At 34.6% G+C, this 22,375-nt stretch overlaps 1 protein-coding gene across 8 annotated transcripts in view; it reads right to left on the bottom strand.

The window, feature by feature from the left end:
• ATRX (ATRX chromatin remodeler) overlaps window positions 1-22,375 on the bottom strand; it is a 263,444-nt gene that overhangs the window by 206,654 nt on the left and 34,415 nt on the right. For 4 of the 8 annotated variants that reach the window (XM_033104061.1, XM_033104070.1, XM_033104101.1 and 1 more), the window contains exons 2-4: window positions 22,161-22,250; window positions 9,867-9,979; window positions 56-111 (exon numbers count right to left, since the gene is read on the bottom strand). In XM_033104061.1, coding sequence (XP_032959952.1) covers window positions 56-111; window positions 9,867-9,979; window positions 22,161-22,210 — 219 coding nt within the window. In that variant the 5' untranslated portion in view covers window positions 22,211-22,250. Of the gene's footprint in view, window positions 1-55; window positions 112-9,866; window positions 9,980-22,066; window positions 22,108-22,160; window positions 22,251-22,375 lie in introns of all 8 variants that reach the window. The other 4 variants (XM_033104080.1, XM_033104111.1, XM_033104117.1 and 1 more) reach the window with 3 other exon arrangements.

Here is a 22,375-nt window from a genome sequence, read left to right as displayed (position 1 = left end):
ATACTCTAGTTGGTTATTAGTAACAAATATCTTTTATGTTTCAAATTATTCTTACCTCTTCCTTACTGTTTTCCATCATATCAGAATTATTTCCAGAACCACTGATTTTATCTTAAGAGAAGAAATAAAAACATTATTTATCTCTACAGTAGATTATCAAACAGAACACCAATACCAACAACTCCACAAACCCATTTTTCAATCTATGAAGTATGACAGTATTGGTAATATGTTACTCATATTAAAATATTCCTAGAAGAGTTTTATGACAAGAATCACTCTCTTTTGACAAACTAAACCCTTCTAAAAAAGCACTCATTTCTAAAAAGAGTAATTTGATATCAAAACATTCATACTATAAATTTCTAAGTCATATTCTCTTAAAAGAGAATTTATGCTTCATCTTCTACTAAAAATGAACCCATTATTATTAATAAAATTGTATTTCCCTTCACCATAAGACACTGGAAAAATAACAACAAATTAAACCTAAAGAAAGCACAGTGAAGGTGATAATTAAGATTAGAGCGGAAATTAATGAAACAGGGAATAGATAAAAACAATAGAGAAAAATCAATGAAACTAAACGTTATAGTCATGCCTCAGTATCTTCCGGGATTTGGTTCCAAACCCCCTGCGGATACCAAAATACTTGGAAGCTCAAGTCCCTTATAGAAAATGATGTAGTATTTGCATATAACTACACACATCCTCTCATATACTTGAAATCATCTCTACATTACTTAGAATACCTAATACAATGTAAATACTACTACGTAAATAGCTGTTATACTGTATTGTTTAAAGGAATAATGACAAGAAAAAAGTCTGTACATATTCAGTACAGTTGCAACCATCATAGGCCTAACTACATACTAGTACACGTCTGCAACAACATAACATCTTTTTTCCAAATATTTTCCATTCGTGTTTGGTTGCATTTATAGATGCAGAACCTGTGGAAATAGAGGGCCAACTGTAATTTTTTGAAAAGACGAACAAAATTGATAAACCTTAGACTAGACTGACCAAGAGAAAGAGACAAGACTCCAATTACACAATCAAAAATTAAAGAGGGGATTTTACTACTTACTTTAAAGAAATAAAAGGATTATAAAGAAATATCATGAACTGTATACCAAGAAATTAAGATAACCTAAATTATATGTACAAATTCTTAAACACATACAAACTACTGAAACTGACTTAAGAATAAACCATATGAATACACCTGTAACTGAAGAGACTGAATTAGAAATCAAAAAACTACCTACAACGTAAAACAAAAGTCCAGATGGCTTCACCACTGAATTACACCAAAATAGTAAAAACAGACTTAATACAAATTCTTCACAAATTCTTCCAATAAAAAAGACGGGAACATTTTCCAACTCATTTTGATACCAATATCATACCAAAACCAGAAAATATACCACAAAAGGAGAAATCTAAGACCAGTATCACTTAACGAATATAGATGCAAAAGTCCTCAACAAAATACTAGCAAACTTCAAAAGAATAAAAAGCAAGTCTTTTTCCCACAGACTGAAACTATTTGCAAAAGACACATCTGATAAAGGATTATTATCTAAAATATACAAAGAACTTTTAAGCCTCAACAATAATAAAATGACATAATTAAAGACAGGCAAAAAACTGAAGATGGGAAGGCCCGGTGGCTCGAGCGCCATGCTCCTAATGCCGAGGTCACTGGTTCGATTCCCACATGGGTCAGTGAGCCGCGCCCTCTACAGCTAAGATTGTGAACAATGGCTCTCCCTGGAGCTGGGCTGCCGTGAGCAGCCGGAGTTCAGCGTGAGCTGCTGCAGGCTGCTGTGTACTGCCGAGGGCTGCTGTGTGCTGCCGTGGGCTGCCACGGGCTATGGTGTGCTGCCAGGAGCGGCCAGTGGCCAGCGTGAGTGACCGGCAGCCAGCAAAAGCTGCTGTGAGCGGCCAACTCACGACTGGTGACCGACTGCCTCAGCCGGGGGGAGCGCAAGGCTCATAATACCAGCATGGGCCAGGGAGCTGTGTCCTACACAACTAGACTGAGAAACAACGGCTTGAACCAGTTTTGGGGGGGAAGGAAAGGCAGAAGAAAGTGAAAAAAAAAAGAACTGAAGACACCTTACCAAAAAAGATATACAGAGGGCAAATAAACATATAAAAAGATGCTCCACATCATATGTCATTAGGGAACTGGAAATTAAACAAGATAGCACTACAGACCTACTAAAATGGACAAAATGCACGACACTGACAACACCAAATGTTGGTGAGGATGTGGACCAACAGAAACTCTCGTTCACTGCTCAAAGGAATTCAAAACGGTACTGCCACTTTGGAAAACATTTTGGCAGCTTCTTACAAAATTACCCACATTCTTACTATATGATCCAGCAATCATGCTCCTTGATATTTACCCAAATGTTAAAAACGATGTCTACTCCAAAATCTACACAGATTCTTATAAACATCTTTATTTTATATAAACATTTTTATTTATATAAATATCTTTATAAGTAGCTTTATTTATAATTGTCAAAATGTGAAAGCAACCATGATATCTTTTAGAAGGTGAATGGATAAACTAACTGGTACATCCAGATAATGAAGTATTATTCAGCGCTAAAAAGAAATGAGCTATCAAGCCATAAAAAGAGATGGAGGAACCTTGAATGCATATTACTAAGTGAAAGAAGCTAAGCTGAAAAGGCTTCGTACTGTATGATTCCAAATACAGTGGTATCTCGGTTTTCGAACGTAACCTGTTCTGGAAGACGTTTCAGGTTCTGAAATGCTCGAAAACAGCCAACAGCTAGGCCTCAGGATCTTGCACTCGGCAAAAGCCATGTGACATGTTCGACTTCCGAGACGTGTTCGAAAACCGAACCATTTACTTCTGGGTTTATGGCATTCGTAAACCGAAATGTTCGTCAACAGAGACATTCAAAAACAGAGGTACTACTGCATATGACATTCTGGAGAAGGCAAAGCTATGGAGACAGTAAAAAGATCAGTGCTTGCTGGGGCTGGGGGTAAGGAAAGATTTTTAGTGCAATGAAACTAACCTGTGTGATACTATAATGGTAGATATATGTCATTATACTTTGGTCAAAATCCTTAGAATGTACAACACCAAGAGTGAAAAATAATGCCAATTATGGGTTTGGGGTATGACTTGTCAATGTAGGTTCATCTATTGTAACAAACAGTATGACTGTGGTGCAAGATGATGACACTGGGGGAGGCTGTTCATGTGTGGGGAGGAACAGATAGAGAATCTCTGTACTTTCCACTCAATTTTTCTGTGAACCTAAAACCACTCTAAAATATAAAATCTATTTTTAAAAACTCAAAAATAAGGGAACTTCCTCAACTATCTATAAAATACCCAGAGGTATCATACTTAATGGTGAAAGACTGAAGCTTCCCCCTCTAAGATCAGAAATAGGACAAGAAAATCCACTCTTGCCACTTCTATTCAAGATTGTAATGAAGGGTCTAGCCAGAGTAAGTAGGCAAGAGAAAGAAATAAAAGGCATCAAGATTGAAAAGGAGGAAATAAAACAACAGTTAATAAGCAAACAATACAAGTTTGAACTGCACAATCCATTTATATGTGATTTTTTTTCAATAAATACAGTCAACCCTCAATATCCACAGGTTTCCCATCCATGGATTCAACCAACCTCAGATCAAAGACAGTATTTTCGATCCACAGTTGGGAATCTGTGGATGCGGAAGGCCAACTGCATGCACTGTTCTATGCTATTTTATGTAAGGGACTTGAACATATGCATATTTTAGTTTCAGCAAGGAGTCCTGGAACCAATCCCCTATAAATACCAAGGGATGACTGTAGTAAGAGGTTGAAGGATACAACAATATACAAAAATCAACTGTATTTCTATATACTTGCAAAGAATGATCTGAAAGTAAAATTAAGAAAACAATCCATTGACAATAGCATCAAAAAAAGCAAAATATTTAGGAACAAATTTAATGAAAGAAGTGCAAAACTTATATTCTGAAAACTACAAAACATCACTGAAATAAATTGGAGATCTAAAGCATGGAAAAAATATCACATGTTCATGAATTGGAAGACTTAACATTGTTAAGATGGCAATACTCTCCAAATTGATCTACAGATCCAATGTAATCCCTGTTAGAATCCCAGCTGAATTCTTTGTAGAAATTGACAATTCATTCTAAAATTCATATAGAATTAAAAGGGACTCAGAATAGCCAAAACAAACTTTAAAAAGAAAAAGAAAATAGGAAGACTCACACTTTGAGATTTCAAATCTTACTGTAAAACAACTGTAGTGAAGACAGTGTAGCACTGGCAAAAGGACAGACACACAGATCAGTCAAAAGAACTTAAAGTCCAGAAATAAACCCATATATCTACGGTCAACTGATTGTCAACAGGGATGCCAAAACTACTCAATCTGGAAAGAATACTCGTTTCAACAATGGGAGCTAACATAACTGTGAATTCACATGCAAAAAATGAAGTTGGAGCCCTGTCTCATACCACATAGAAAAATTAACTCTAAATGCATCAAAAACCTAAAAGCTAAAACTATAAAATCATGAAAGAAAATATAGAGGTAAATCTTCATGACCTTGGATTTAGTAATGGATTCTTAGGTATGACACCAAAAGCACGAGCAACAAAACAAAGTTAGATAAATTGGACATCATCAAAATTAAAATATGTTGTGCTGCAAATGACACCACCAGGAAATTAAAGACAACCAACAGAAAGAGAGAAAATACTGCAAATCATTTATCTGACCCAAATGTCCAATGACAGATGAATGATAAACTAAATATAGTATATACATACAATGAAATCCTATTTGGCCTTATAAAGAAAGGAAAGTTTGATACATGCTACAACAATGATGAACCTTGAAGACATGCTAAATAAGAAAGACACAAAAAAAGGACAAATATTCTATGATCCCATTTATACGAGTTTCTTAAAGTAGTCAAATTCATGGAGACAGAATGCAAAATAGTGGATGCCAGGGATTAGGTGGAGAGGGAACTGGGAAGTTAAGTGTTAAATGGGAAAACAGTCTCAATCGGGGAAGATGAAAAATTTTAGAAATTTTAGAAATGAAGGACTGATTAGTAACCTCCAGTGTTAGGCAGAGTTAGGTTTGGAGGTAGGGAGGTAAGCATAATTATAAAAGGGCAAGATGAGTAATCTGTATGTTGACTGTAGTGGTGGGTACATGAATCAACCAAGGTAATAAAATTGTATAGAGGTTAATAAAAACACACACAAGTATAAGTAAAACTGAGGAAATGGGAATCAGATTCACAGATACCAATAATCTGGTTATGATAATATATTACAGTTTTATAAAATGTTACCATTGTGGGAAACTGGGAAGAGTGTACAAGAGCTCTGTATTAGTTGTTACAACTGCATATTAATCTACAAGTATCTCAATAAAAATGTCAATTTATAAAAACTCTCAGAAAACTAGGAATAGAAGGGAACTTCCTCAATTTGATAAAGAGCATTTACAAATACATATATAGGAACCATCACACTTAATGGTGAAAGACTGTATGCTTTCCCACTAAGATCAGAAACACCAAGAGGATGCCTGCTATCCCCATTCTTCTTCAACATGAATTAAAAGGCACATAGATGGAAAGGACGAAATAAAACGGATCTTATTTGCAAACAACAAGATTAAGTAGAAAATCCCATGGAATCAACAAGGTGGGAAAAAAAGCTTCCTAGAGCAACTTCACAGGATAAAAAAAGACAATTTAATTCCGATATACTTGCAATGAACAAATGGAATCTGAAATTTTAAAAACAAGGTAATTTAAAACAGCACCAAAAAAACCGAAGCACTTATGTAAAAATCTAACAAAGTATGTGCAAGATTAGTATGTGGGTAACTACAAAACACTGGTCCCTCTCAGAGTTTCTACTGACTTTTTTTTCTTGAGTATGGACTAAACATTCTTATCCTTTGCATGTGTCAGGATGTTAACTATACAGTTTTATTGGGGAAAGGATTTGAAGAGCAAATGTTCTATAAACTTTTATTTTTCTGTTCTCTATTCTCAGATTGGATAATTTCTATTAGTTTATATCATCAAATTTACTGCTACTGCTATTGCTACTACTAATCTATTAAGTACAAACAATGATTTGTTATTCAGAAATTATATTTTTCAGTCCTAGAATTTCAAATTGGTTCTTTTTTAAAGATTCTATACCTGTGCTGAGATTTCCTATTTGTCCATTCAGCATAAATATTCATTCTTGTATGCTAAATTCAACATTTGAGTCATCTGTGGTTTGGTCTCTATTGACTGCCTTTCCTTTTCAGCATGGGTCACATTTCCTCTTTCTTCATCTATGTTGGCTACTCAACATTTTGAAAGATAAAGTGGAGACATTGCATTCCATTATGTTCTTCCAAAGAGTTAGCATTTTTGTTAATAGCTAACTTAGCTAAACTCAAACCCCAAATGTTCTACCCTGTAGTCGAAGCAGCTGAAAGCTTTGTTCTATTCTTTTAGCCCTAACTGGGCTGCCTGGAATGTGGACTGCACTTGAGCAATTCAACCAGAGATACGATCACTTTTGCAGATTTTGGAGCTCCCAATCTGTAGCTCTCTTTTAGATGGGACCCGCCCCCCTCACTTTATTAAAGCTGCTGTATCAACTCCCCTCCAGTTTGTGTCGACTACCCCCAGTTTGTGTCTGCTTTCTGTCACTGTTCAGTTCCTTCATATCAGTTTTCAGTATATTGGCTAGAGTTTACAATTGGTATCTATGGAAAATATCTTTGTCTAAATGGAGCTACTCTGCCACTACCAGAAGCAGAACTCCCCAACAGACTACTAAACACAGAAGTCTGACAATATAACTCCATTCTAAAAATAAAAAGAACTTTAAACAAATATTTAATGCTAGTTAGGTTTTCTTTATTGTGATGGTATGGTTAGCAGATTTGAAAACTAGATGGGTACAATAAGGACTGAGCAAATGAGTACATAAATTGAGTATAGTGGGATCCAGGTCTCTTTCTATTGGAGAAAGAAGTTAAAATATGAAAAGAGGAAGACTAAAATGAAGTCTGTGGTATCAAATTAGAATTAAAAGTATCAATATCAACTCATGAAAATATAGTAACACATATGTTGGCTTTCTCTGTGAAAGGACCTGGAAGCACAGACATCCTGCTGGCAATGGGCACATCATACACCCGGGTCTTACTTTCTAAATACTGCATCCCACTAAAGGGAATCAGAACTCCTTGGAGAAATAACTGATTCCAGGGCTGGGGAAGGGACAGTGCAAAGTAAACACAGAACATCTTGTGAGGGCACAAAGTAAGGAAGTGCTCAAGGATCATGAAACCTTGTGAAAATGTTAGCAGGAACCACACAGAATGGGTTCCCACTAGTCAATACTGACTGGTACGTTTGAGCATTGAAATAAATGACAGTGAATATTCATGGGGGGGGAACCTTTCCTTATAGTAATATACAACTAAAACACAGAAGGAATGATAGATTAGAACATCACCATTTTGTAATATATCATTCAGGCATGAAATCCTGAGTGGATAGTGTGGTAGGCAGAATTTCTGTGAGTTGCCCCAGGATTTCATGCCCCCAATCCCCAGAACCTGTGAATTATGAGGAAATATCACTCCTGTGATTATGCTATGAAAAATGGCACAGTTGACTTTAAAACTGAGAGGTTATAGGAGGAAGGTAAGAGGAAAGGGAGCCTAATCTAATCACATGAGTCCTGAAAAGCAGAAAAATTTCTCCAGCTGGTGGCAAAAAGTGGGAGAAGAAGCAAGCAAAAGGGTAAGTCAGAGAGATTCAAAGCATGAGAAATGCTCCATGTGCCGTGGCTGGGTGTGAAGATGTAGAAGGTCATGTGAGAAGAAATGCGAACAGCCTGAAGGAGCTGAGAGAGAGACTCCTGACCAATAGCCAGCAAGAAAATGGGGACCGCAGACCTAAAACCACAAGGAACTGAATTCAGCCAACAACCTGAATTAGCATGGAAATGGATTTTTCCAGAACCTCCTGAAAGGAAGTTAGTCTTACTGACACTGACTTCGGTTTTGTGATACCCTGAGCAAAGCCCAACAAATCCCACTGGACTCCTAACCTATGGAAGTTATTTACAGTGAGATAATACATTTGGATTGTTTTAAGCTGCAAAGTTTGTGGTAATTTGCAATAGAAAATACGTAAGTTAACTTTGGATGATGAAAGGAATATCTACGTAGTTTGAGAGTAATCTCCAACAAATTACTTATTAGTTACAAAGGAATAAATCATAACTTTATAGTGGATTAATATAGCAAAACAACCATAATCAAGTAACCTAAGTTAACATCACCTATAAAAGGAAAAATTGTGTGCCTTGTGAAATAATGTACTGATAAGAACATAACACCACTTATGTAATCCTGCCAAAAATAACCTGAATCTAATTATAACGAACCAAACAAATCCACACTGAGGGACAATCACCAAATGTCATGGTTCCAACAGACAGAAAAATTATTTCAGATTTAAAAAGACTCAAGAGACAAGACCACTATATGCAATGTGTAATCTTCAACTGGATACTGGACTTACCTATAAAAACGCAGTTGGGACAATTTTGTGATTTAAGAATAGAAACTGGGGGTTAGATAAATATGTGTACATCTTTAGTTTTACCCATCTGTTTACCCTTCCCATTACTATTCATTACTTCCTGTGTTTAGGTATTGACATTTCAAATTATTTTCCTTCTGATTTAATAAAACCCTTTAGTGTTTCTCTATTGTAGGTCTGCTAACATCAAGTTATTGCTTTTTGTTTGCCATTATTCCAACGTCACTTTTGAAAGACGTTTTCACTGAACATACATAGATATAGCACTATGTTGCCAATTATTTTCATTTGGCACTTTAAAGAAATCATTTCCTTGTCATCTAGCTTCCTATCAGTGTTATTGTTGTTCCTTTGAAAGCAATGACATTTTTCCCTCTGACTGCTTATAAGATTTTTCTCTTGGTTTTTGTACTTTAAGAATTCAATTATGATATGCCTAGTTTTAGCTTTCTTTATATTTATCCTGCTTGGGATTCAGAGTTTCATGAATCTGTGGCTTGATGTCTTTCATCACTTTTAGAAAATGCTCAGCCAATCTCTCTTCAAATTCAGCTTCTGATCCATTCTACCTCTTCTCTCCTTCTAGAATTCTAATTATACATATGGCTTAACTTTTCACTGTGATCTAACTCTCTTACACTTTTTGTACATATTGTGTTTATGTGTGCATTCCCGTGTGTATATTCAGCTTTTATATATGTAGCTATCTGTGAAATCCTCAAAACAGGTGATAGTAATCATCACAAGATAAAGGAAACTTTAAAAAAGGAGAAAGGGAGGTAGAGAGGGGTTAAAGTGTTTTCATAATTTGAAAACATATGCACCAAGTCTAGTCAGAGAAGTTATCAAACAACGTAAAAATTTAACTCATAATACATGAATAACTGCTAGGAAAACATCTCTGTACTGTTCCCACTTCTCCTAATATTATCTATTTTTCGTTTCAACATTCTTCACCCTCTCTATAAGACATTTCCATTACACATAAAACCGGAAGCACATCCTTCTCTAAGCACCTATAACCAGAAAACCTTACATTATCACTTATCTAAATTATTATAACATCTCCAATATCAGATATTACATAAATACTAGAGACAGGGGGGCTAGCAAAGCCTTTAATAGCGGCTCACCCCAAAAAATAAATGGAAAACAGATTAGAAGATATTGCACATCCTTTTTCAATTTACCTGTGCTTTGATTCATCATAAGTCTTGGAGGAGAACTTGTTTCTTCAGAGTCTTCTGATGAGTGTGCCAGGAAGTCATGAAGCTTCTGCACCAGTGTATTCAATTTGCTTTCACTATAAAAACAAAATTTAAAGAATTTCTTTAATTAGACTGTCATGCATTTAATTAAATGTAAAGTTCTAACAAACTGAAACTATGTCTATACTGTAAGTTGTCTGAAATAATGTATATATGAAATAAAAATTAAAGGATATGAATTTTATTTATTTCTCTGAGGATATGAAAACATGAGTAACACAATGTACCTGTACAGTTAGGATCAAAATACAATTTAAGTAAAATGCTGATGTGATTTTGCTTTACATCATTTAAAATAATAATTCAGTAATTTATCAACTGTGTTTACTGAGCACTTATCTATGGAAGTCTTTTGGTAATTTTTTTTTGTTACTCTATCTTTTGCTTGGCACAGAATAATCGTATGAATGAATGATACAAAGATAAATAAAACACAGAACAGGACTTAGAAAAGCTCACAGATTTTCAGGGAAATATTTATGTAACTAAATTATTACAGTATATCCTGTTAAGTTATATAACAGGTTATAAAAAGTTAAACATTCCAAATGCAAAAAATATGTATACCTTATTTCTAATAAAAGATTTCCTAAAACTTAAAAGGTGAAAATAGATAAAATTGACTTCATCAGAATTCAAAACTTTTGTGTATCAATAGAAAAGCGTTTTAAAAGCCATTTTATAATATATAACCTTTAAGTTTTAATAATATAAATAATTCTTACAATTAAACAATAAAAAGACAAAACACCCAATTTAAAATTGGGCAAAGGACTCAGACATACATTTCTCCAAATAAGTTATACAAATAAGTTATGAAAAATGCTCAAGATTATTACTCATTTGGAAAATGTGAATCAAAACCACAACAAAATACTATTTTACACTCATTAGAATGAAGAATTTTCAAAATGAAAAACAAGGGTTGGCAAGGATATAGGGAAATTGGAACACACATGCATTACTAGTGAGAATGTAAAATGGTGTAGTCACTGTGAAAAAGTTTAGTAGTAACTCAAAAAGTTAAACATAGAGTTACCAAATGACCCAGCAATTCCACTCCATTCTCTTGGATAAAAGAATGAAAACATATGCCCACACACAAAAAAGAGACTGTACATAAATATTCATGGCAGAAATATTCATAATAGCCAAAAAGTGGAAAGGACCCAAATGTCCATCAACTAATGAATAAACAATGGAATATTTCACCCCAATAAAAAGGAATGAAATACCATTCATGATATAAAACATGGATGACCCTTGGAAACATTATGCTAAAGAAAGCAAAAACAAAATATCACACATATTGGATGACTCCATTTATATGAAATGTCCAAAATAGGCAAATCCATAGAGACAAAAGTAGATTTCGTGGTTTCCAAGGGATGGAGGAAGAACGGAATTGGGAGGTATGGGCTATCTTTTGGGGGCAATGAAAATGTTCTCGAATTAGAAAGTGGTGACAGTTGTACAATATGGTGAATTTACTTTTTTAAGAAATCCACTGAATTGTATTCTAAATGGTTTAAATGGTGAATTTTATCTTAATAAAAAAGGTGAAAAGAGGAAGAAATTCAAAAATATACGTATCTACTTACACAAAAAATAAAACGCATATACACCCTCCAAAAAATAATCAAAATTTAAAAGACAAACTTGAAAATAAAGATATAAAACACCCTTACTAAAAAAATACTACATTCCTAGTAAATTAATAAAAAAAAGTTTTTTAAAGGGAATACAACTGGGTAACAAAAAAATTAGGAGAGTAAGACTCAAACTTCACTAATCATCAACAAAATGAACATTAAAACACTGTTAATCAGGTAAGCGATTTATCAGGCCTTGCTGAGCCAGGCACAACCCCCATTCAAGCACTGGGGCACTGGGCCCCAGGGCCATTTTGCTATGTTTGGTCAGGAAGAGCACAAGGTATACACGGAAAGAAAAAGAAATGAGATAACAGACATACTGCGACTAGAGATTGTGTGGGAGATTTTGGTTGTTTTATTTTGGTTGGAGAGGGTTGTTTTACAAAATTTTGAAACAAACTCGCCTCTAGAATAAACAAACTCGCCTCTAGGATTTCTACTTTTTGCTATAACATTCCTTTGGAAAAGAGTCAGATGTACAAGGAAAAAAGTTATCAAGTCACTCGGTGTCTTAATCCTAAATTAGAAAATGAAACCAGAGGAAATGATGCTACATGTCAACCCACAGCACACAAAATTCCTTGTAACCAAAATTTTAAAGTAAGAATGAATGATGTCATTCTACATCTCATAGCATCAACAGATTACCAACAAGCAAAAAAAATTGTTCTTTAGAAGTGAAAGGAGTACAGTTAACCAGCAGAATGATGACTGTCCCACTCGTTCCTGTAACTCACAGCAATCCAACCACAAAGCCAGCTTAACTATCACTTGAATTCATGCTGCAGCTTGCCAAATTCAGGACTATGGATAAATCAGTGCAGCCCATTATTAGTAGCACCACACACAAAAATTTAAACAATTCAATCAGAACATTTTTCTTCTGTGAAGTACAGCAGCACTTTTAGGCACAAATATGTATGTATTATACTATAAATTATGAGATCAGGTAGAAGCACAAAGGTGAAAAAAATTTGATACTTAAAAAAATTTTGCCCAATGTGATATATAGATGATGTATTACAGAACTGTACACCTGAAATCTATGTTAAACTTTACCAACAATTGTCACCCCAATAAACTTTAATTTAAAAAAAAAAATGCCCATTCATTTGAAAAATCTGAGGGTGGATATGATTTTTGGAAATAGCCAAATGTCATTTAGAATCAAACATGTTGCATAATAAAAGATTATCAAGTTGGGTAAAATTAGTTTTTGCCAAAATCCAAAGTATTCCTGAAGATTTATTTTCTTACCTGGGACTTCTAAATTGGTTACAAAAGGCGAGTTCTCAAAATGTCCTCAAGAAAAACATTATCAATGCTATCAGTATGGCCTCCCAGAGTGATTGCTTAGAAGGGAAGTATCATTTGCATATAAAAGCTCTAATGTCAGCTAAAAGTCTGCCTCATTTCTAGAGTTACCTTAGAAATGGTCCCTGGAATTGTCTCAGTCTTATTTGTGTAAATATTTTAAACACACCAAAACAACTGCATAAAAGGCAGTACTCAATCCTTTTGCAAACTGAAGAATGTGGGCACAATTGCCCACATTATCAATTTTTACAGTTGTGAACCACTAAAAGTGGTTTTTAAAATCCAGACATGGTTGACCCTCACTTCCTCCCTCTACCAAAATGTGAAACTGACTCAACTAGTACTATATATTTCTTAACTCTGGGTTCTAGGTAGAAGTCCTTTAAATGATCCTTTAAAAAAGTGGTTAAGGGCGGCCTGATGGCTCAGTTAGAGCACAGTGCTCATAACAACAAGGTCGCTGGTTGGATTCCCACATGGGCCAGTGAGCTGTGCCCTCCACAACTAGACTGAAAAGACAACAACTTGACTTGCAGCTGATGGGTCCTAGAAAAACACACTGTTCCCCAATACTCCCCAATAAAAAATAATTAAAAAAAAATAGAAGTGGTTAAAAATCTCCACTAAAGAATGTGTTCCACATTCATGTTCATAGCCACACTATTACAACGTGGGCTCGATGTAGATAACCTATGAGGTCTGACCTGCCTATCTGCAAGTGGACCCCAAAAAAATTCTAAATTCCTAATATAAGAAAGCCAGTCACATCATTAATGACTGGATTCAGACAAGTTTTGAGTCCTAATTGCCAGTGTTTTTAACTATGGGCCATGTTCCTTCCTTGAATGTTTTATAGATAGATAGATAGATAGATAGATAGATAGATAGATAGATAGATAGATAGATAGATAGACAGATATAGATACATTTTTTTCCCATGAGGAATTGCGGAGTTCTAAATATTAGTATTTCACCTCACTTGCACTTTTAGTTTTGATAATTATATGCGTAAAGGAACTAGCCTTTTTTTTTAATTAAACTTTTCATTTTGAGGTAATTGTAGATTCACATACAGTTGTAGAAAGATACTGTGCATCTGTTACCCTGTTTCCCATAATGGTAACATCTTACAAAACTATTTTTTTGTTGTTGTTTTCACTCATTCATCTACCTGCTCCCATAGATGGGCTACTGTCTTTAAGACAGAAATGAACCACATGGAGTCTTGGAAATTTGGGTATATGATCAAGGGTCTATTGACCAAAATGTTTTTTACAGAAAAATCAATGGTAATTAAAATTTTTTGTTCACTTCATGATTGTTTAATAGCATATTATAACCCGAATTGGAAAGGAATAGTAAATTATCTCTTCACAGATGACATTTATTTTCTTATATGACTTCTAAACTGATTACAAGAAGCGAGTTCTCAAAATGTCCTCAGGAATGCCATCATTATTGCTATACAGAAAACAAGGATATCACAAAAAAATTCTTAAACAGTTAATAAACATGCTTGGTGAATATGAAAATCAACATGAAAAAATCAACTGTAATTTAAAAAAAACTCAGTTGCAATTCTATATACCAACAATTAACAATCCAGAAAGGAAATTAAGAAAATAATTCCATTTACAATAGCATCAAAAAGAATTAAATATTTAAGAAAAAATTTAACCAAGGAGGTAAAAGACTTATACACTGAAAACTGCAAAACAGCAATGTTTTTATTGCTGAAAGAAATTAAAGACACCAATAAATGGAAAGCTACCCTGTGTTCATGGATTGGAAGAATCAATATTGTTCAGATGACAATACTACCCAAACTGATCTACAGATTTAATTCAATTCCTAACAAAATCCCAACAGCACTTTTTGCAGAAATAGAAAATCCCATCCTAAATTTCATAAGGAATCGCAAGGAATCCTGAATAGCCCAAACAATTGTGGGATGGGTGAAGTTGCAGAACTCACACTTCCTGATTTCCAAAACTAACTGCAGAGCCAAAATAATCAGAATACTGTGGTACTGGAACAAGCACAAACATATCGACCAATGGAGTAAAGAACCCAGAAATAAACCCTTGCATATATATGGTCAATTGATTTTCAACAACTGTGTCAAGATCATTCAATGAGGAAAGGAAAGTCTTTTGTAACAAATACTGCTAGGAAAACTGGATATAAAACATGCAAAAGAATGAAGTTGGACCCTTGCCTAATACCACATACAAAAATTAGCTCAAAATGTATCAAAGATCTAAATAGAGGTTGGAACTATTAAACTCTTACAAGAGTTTGGTGTCTTATGACAATAAAAGCACCGGCAACAAAAGAAAAAAAATGATAAACTGGATTTCACCAATCTGAAAAACTTTTGTCCATCAAAGGACACTACCAAGAGAGTGAATAAGACAACCCAAAGAACGGGAGAAAATAATTCCAAATCATGTATGTGGAATGGTATTGATATCCAGAATATATAAAGAAATTCTGCAAAATTCAACTATCAAAACAAACAAACAAACAAAAATAAAAACAACCAAATTCAAAAACTGGCAAAGGACTTGAATGGACATTTTCCCAAAGATGACATAATGTCCAACCAATAAGCACACAAAAAGATGCTCTACGTCACTAATTATTAAGGAAATACAAATTAAAACCACAATGAAATACCACTTCACACCCATTAGGAGGCTATTATCAAAAAATAACAAGTATTGGTGAGGATGTAGAGAAACAGAAACCTGGGTTTCCCGTAGAAATATGAACAACCTGGTGTTGCTCGTAGAAATATGAAATGGTGCACTACCCACTGCAGAAAAACAGTATGGTGGTACTTCAAAAAGATAAACATAGAATTACCATGCTATTCAGCAATTCCACTTCTAAATATATATCCAAAAGAAATGAAGCTGGAACTCAGATACTTGCACACCAGTGTTTACACCAGCATCATTCACAAGAGCCAAAAAGTGAAAATAACCAAATTATCCATCAACAGATGAATGGATAAATAAAACATAGTATATACATGGGATAAAAGAAAAGATATTCCCTAAAAAGGAATGAAATTCTGATACATGCTACAACATAGATGAACTTTGAAAACATGCTAAATGAATCAAGCGAGACACAACAAAAACACAAATATTATATAATTCCACTTACCGTGTTTCCCCGAAAATAATACCTAGCCAATCAGCTCTAATGCGTCTGTGGGGACAGAGCCGGGAGTGCAGTTTCCAGGCTCTCGCCCTCACGCGGAAAGGTGCTCACTCGGGTAGTAAATGGCCATCAACTGTGACTGGATGGCCATCAGCTGTGGCTAGTTGGCCGTCAGCTGTAACGAGTGAGCCACTGGCCACTAATATAACTGCCGTGGTTATGCTAGCAGGAAATGGGGGCTAGCAAGAAGATGGTGGCTGAGCTAGCAAGCGTGGATTGCAGTTAGCACGGCGGGTTGCAGCTAGCAAGGGAGGTTGGTAGGCGGAAAAGTGGACGGCAGGTTGCGGATCGTGTGGCTCCTGCTTCCTGTGTCTCCAACCCAGCCGCCAGTGAGACTATAGTGGTATGACTCCCCTATCTATGGCTCCGTGGGTGTTCCTTTTTGGCCTCACCATGTCCTGCGTTCTTATGTGGGGAGCGGGACCAGAGACCCTGCATGACACCCGGCATGACAGCGTCTTTTGAAGCAAAAATTAACATAAGACCCAGTCTTCGTTTACTGTAAGATCGGGTATAATATAATGTAATATAATATAATGTAATACCGGGTCGTATATAATATAGTAAAAGACCGGGTCTTGTATAATATAACGTAATGTAATGTAATGTAATGTAATATAATATAATATAATATAATATAATACCAGGCTAATGTAATACCCGCTCTTATATTAATTTTTGCTCCAAAAGACGCACTAGAGCTGATTGTCCGGCTAAGTCTTATTTTCAGAGAAACACAGTAGATGAGATTCCCAGAAGTCAAATTCATTGAGACAGAAAGTAGAATAGAGGGCTGGAGGAGCAGGTAGAATTATTGCTTAACGGTACAGGGTTTCTGTTTTGGAGATGATGAAACGTTCTGGAAGTGAAAAGTAATGATGGTTACACAAGACTGCCAGTGTACTTAATACCACTGAATTGTACACAATAAAAATGGTAAAAATGGTAAATTTTTAAAAAGCCATCTGATTATCAGGCATATATTAAAAGAAAGGTGGTGCTGCACATGGCCACTCAAGATATGAGCAAAGCCATGTACGAACTGCAGCACCACTTGTATCAGAGAAAATAAGTGGAAATAACCTAATTATCCGTAAAAACAAATGTTAGATTATATATTCACATAATGGAATACTATGCAGCAGTGAAATGAATGAACTGAAGCCACATGAATAAGTATCGATTAAAAAAAAGTTCAAATGGGACTTTAGCTTCATCTACAATAGTCTAGTAATTTAATTTAAAAATCTGAAGGAAATGTAATTAATTTTTCATTAGCATAATATTTCAATAATAAAGCAACTTGGCTTGCAGGAGATGCCCAAGGAGTCCGTGAATCCTGAGTAAAGCTAGTTTGCATATCCGGGCCCAGGGGAATATGGGACAAAAGTGAGAATGGGTTAGGCAAAGGGCATCTCCTAGGACCAAGTGCCCTGCTTCCCACCAAACCCTGTTCCCCATTACCCACCATCGCTACCATTCAGCAGCTGGTAGGAAAATGGTTTTGATGACTACATAAAGGAAGATTACTGACTTTGATGGTTATAAGAAGGAAGCAGGACTAGGAGTGACACTGTAAAAAAAAAAAAAAAAAAGGGGGGGGCACAATGGCCAGGCCAGATTCATTTCTGACAGCAAATCTCTCACCACAAAAACCAAGAGCACTCTGAAAACAGTTTTTTTGTAAACTGGGAGAGAAGTTCGAAGAAACTACACCTGATGGCAGAAAAACTCAGACTGTCTTCAATTTTACAAATGGTGCAGCATTCGACATCAGGAATGGGATAAGAAGGAGAGCACAATGAGAAAAGCAGAAGATAGAAAATCAATAATGAAATGTATTATGAACAATATCACCTATACCAGGATCTATGAAAAGTTATAATAAAAATTCCACCATAAGTCAGACAGAAAAAGCAGAGAACCATATGATTTCACTGATAGGTGGTATATAAACCAAAACCAACAAAAGAACAAGACAAACAAATGAGAAACAAAAACTCATAGACACAGACAATAGTTTTAATGGTTACCAGAGGGTAAGCGGGGTGGGGGTGGGAGATGAGGGTAAAGGGGATCAAATATATGGTGATGGAAGGAGAACTGACTCTGGGTGGTGAACACACAATGGGATTTATAGATGATGTAATACAGAATTGTACACCTGAAATCTATGTAATTTTACTAACAATTGTCACCCCAGTAAATAAATAATGAGTTTAAGTAAAATCAAAAAAACAAAAATTCCACCATCACTTTAGAGAAGATTTAACTGTTAAAATAAACAAATTGAGAATAAGCAAATCTCCATAATGCTTCTGTTTCTCATATAATTACTCTGTGTTCAATTATGTCTATCACAAACATTTTACATGCAACTATTTTCAAGTGTTGACTTAATTAGGATCATCCCTTTGGTTAGTAGACATAAATGTATTTGTGCTAACCAAAAAATAACTAAAACCATCTAAAACACATTACTTTGCTCTGATCCCCTTACAGAAACTTTTGAAAATATTGTAACCATTTTCATTTAAAAATAAATGAAAATACATGAAGAAACAAATATGACACTATAACATTAAATGCTGTAAAAAGTATTAAATGTGATATCTTTTTTTAACCTATCAAATATTTAATGAAAAAATGACTACTCACTGTAGGATAAGGTGCTATGAAATTCACTCTCACATAGGGCCATTGGTAATATCAGGATTTAGAAAACAACTTGGCAGTAAGCCTTTTAATATTCTCTCAAATAATTCTGTCTTTTTATTTATACAAAGAAAGTAATTCCAAATAAATAACTGTAATCACTAAAGATATTGATCAATCAGTTATTTTCAACAGCAAAAACTACACATTAAAATGTACCAATAATGACTAAGTAAACAGGTATGAATAAAAGTCATAGGATATCATATCAGCCATTAAAAAAATTCAAAAAGTGCAGTTACAGTATGAAAAATAGTTCGTGCTACAATGCTAACCAAAAATAGCAGGCTATAAATTATACATGAAATATGATCACAACTATGTTTAAAAATACATTAAAATATGTATATATAAATAAAATACACTCAAACATTAATAATGGGTACTAGCTATCTGGTAAGATTACAGGTGATATTTTTTCTCTGAGATTTCTGTGACATAATAAATTCACTGCTTTCATGCTGGAAAAGTTTTGTTTTTTTTTTTAATTTTAGAATTTTCTTTTATATTTCATAAGTGAAGACTGGACATGTATGACTGAGTTACAAGCTGAAAAATCACTTTCCTAAAATTTTTCAAGGTAATCACTTCCACTGAAAAAATTACTCATATATATATACATGTTTCTATAGTTTTAAAATTATTTTGTTTATAATGCATTATAAAATTTACAACAATTCATTTATTTGTTAATCTCTATAACTTCACTTACAAATTAAACAGTAATCGACAATAGACTTTTCATTAATCCAACAGATTCTTTCAACACCTCCTTTATTTACCACAATTTTACTACCCACTAAAGTGTTAAAAATCTCCTAACTTATGTCCTTATTCAAGTGAAATTATAAGAAATCCTTTCAAAAGCTGCCAGGTGTTAACTATGTAAGCATATAAAATAAAGTCTAATAATTGTCTATAATATTTTTGTCTTGATTTCACTCCCAAATGTGACATAGGCTCATACAGGTTTCTACTATGCCACAGAATATCAACCACTGGCAGGGCAGCTGTTAGTGTAAATGGCAGAATTTTTCTTAGTAGAACCACATGATTTGGGTTTCCTTACATAATCTTACCAAATTTTAGCATGTGCATTTTATACACACTGGCCTGACTTAAACGTCATGAGTACACCTGAAACTAATATAATATTGAATGTCAACTGTAATTGGAAAATAAACCTCATGAGAACTTTATTATAGGAAACTGAGGCTCAGAAAGGCACTTACGTGCTGCAAGCAACACGGAGTTTAACTTAGCTTGCAACTAAGTGGAAAATCAGGAATTCTATCTCCAACCAAAGCCTACCCTACCTATACTGCATCCCTTAGGGGAACTCAAGGCACAGTGACTAATATAATTTAATGAATAGAAAAGTAGTTACCCTAATAGATAATTCTCAAAACTCAAAATACTTACAAGAACTAAAGATAAACTAAGATGTCCATAAGAGTGCTTTCAGTTACTAAAGCATATTTTTCCAGAATTTTTCATCTTTGTTCATTGTTACCTTTGTTGTTTTATATACACTCATTGGTTTTCTAATTTAACTATTTAATAACATTTTAGGAACACATGAAATTGTCGGAGTTCTCTAGTCTTACTGCTCATGCTTAAGTCACTGTGCTTATTAGAATGCAGCAGCATAACAATAAGGAAAACAAATCATTTTTAAAACAATTCCTAAAAACTTCCAACTGAAATTAGAACCTGATCCTCACAAAGACCAAGATCTCAATGGTGTTACACAAGCATTTCAAACAAAGGAAAGCACCAAAAATAAAGCTACAGACAGCTATGGCATGTCACATTAGGTCCATTTATTTAAAAAATAAAAATAACTGGGCTGGCCGGATGGCTCAGTTGGTTAGAGCGTGAGCTCTGAACAACAGGGTTGCCGGTTCAATTCCCACATGGGCCAGTGAGCTGCACCCTCCACAACTAGATTGATGACAATGAGCTGCAGCTGAGCTACCGGTGGGGCAGCTGGATGGCTCAGTTGGTTACAGCGGAAGCTCTCAACAAGGTTGCCAGTTCAATTCCCGCATTGGATGGTGGGCTGCACCCCCTGCAACTAAGATTGAAAACAGCGACTGGATTTGGAGCTGAGCTGCGCCCTCCACAACTAGACTGAAGGACAATAACTTGGAGGTGACGGGCCCTGGAGAAACACACTGTTCCACAATATGCACCCCCCAAAAAAAAAAATTTAACAAAAAAGAATAGCTGATCTTTAAAAATAAATAAATAAATAAATAAATAAATAAATAAATAAATAAATAACCAACCAACCAGTCAGCTACACCATGTAAGGAGCTTAGAAGTCCCTCACTCCCAGACTCATAACAAGAAAAAAGATGAACTGAAAATCAATAACTTATCTTCGAACCATTAGAGATCTGAGGTGGGAAATATGCAGTAAATATTTCAAAAGCTTAGATTTATTGTTCCATTCAATGCAAGTCTTACCTAAATTCAATATACAAGCTAGTCACTCTAACACAAAAAGTAAGTAAGTACAAGTATTACTGCCTTTATTTTCTAACAAAAGCATACTAAATTCTTACAAAAAAGAAAATTTTAGAAGGTTTTTATCACAATGAAGTATATTTTAGCTCAAAAGGAATGAATTCAGATTTAAGTAAGTTAAAAGACAAACTGACCTCAGATGAAATAGAAATGCAATTTTACTTTGGCCACTGTTACAAAACTTATTTTCCTCTAACATTTGATTCAGAGTCAATCTATATACTTATGTATTGTAATGCAAAGAGTACTTAAATCCAGTTTAACTAAAAGCCTCATTTCTCTTTTGGTAAAGAAGGGGAAAAAGCAAATTTCTGAGAGAAAACAAAGTCAGGTATTCCTATCTGTATAGCTAAATATTCAATTCTTTAACTAAGCCCATCTACTAGCCATTAGGGTAATCATTTAATTTGTGGGCCACTGCTCAATTTTGAGGGAGTCCTAAAAAGCACATCTCTCCAGATAAAAATAAAGGTTAACTCCCTAATCAATAAAAAGTGAATCACATAAAATCTGCAATGCCAGCAACTAGCTAAATGGAGTTTTGACAAATGCTAATTAAGGTCTGAAATAGTATTACCTTTTTTACACAAGCAATAAAACCATCATGTCAAAGGCAAAAGATACATAAACAGATCAGACAACCCATCTTTGAAAATACCGTGTTTAGCTTACTTTGAGAATGTAGTGAACTCAATGCTCCAGGTGATAGATACCTGAGGGGGAAGGTATGAAAAATTAGGATCAACTTATATGGTAACTTCTATACCTTTTTATATGTAGATCAGAGCTATTCACTGCTATTTTCATGAAATTCATACCTAATCAATTCTGTCTCCAGCTATTAAATGCATCCACTCTGAAAAATAGAAAAAGAGGAAATTTTGTTAAGGGCTTACACTATGCTAGACATCTCATAAAGATTTTCATTTAGGTATTATTGTCTCCATTGCACGGATGAAAAGACAACTTGGATGCTGGGTA

This window comes from Rhinolophus ferrumequinum, chromosome X (assembly GCF_004115265.2).
Source record: "Rhinolophus ferrumequinum isolate MPI-CBG mRhiFer1 chromosome X, mRhiFer1_v1.p, whole genome shotgun sequence".
In the NCBI taxonomy this organism is placed as follows: domain Eukaryota; kingdom Metazoa; phylum Chordata; class Mammalia; order Chiroptera; family Rhinolophidae; genus Rhinolophus; species Rhinolophus ferrumequinum.
Note: the sequence above shows the minus strand (reverse complement) of the source record. Positions and strands in the feature narration are given on the sequence as shown.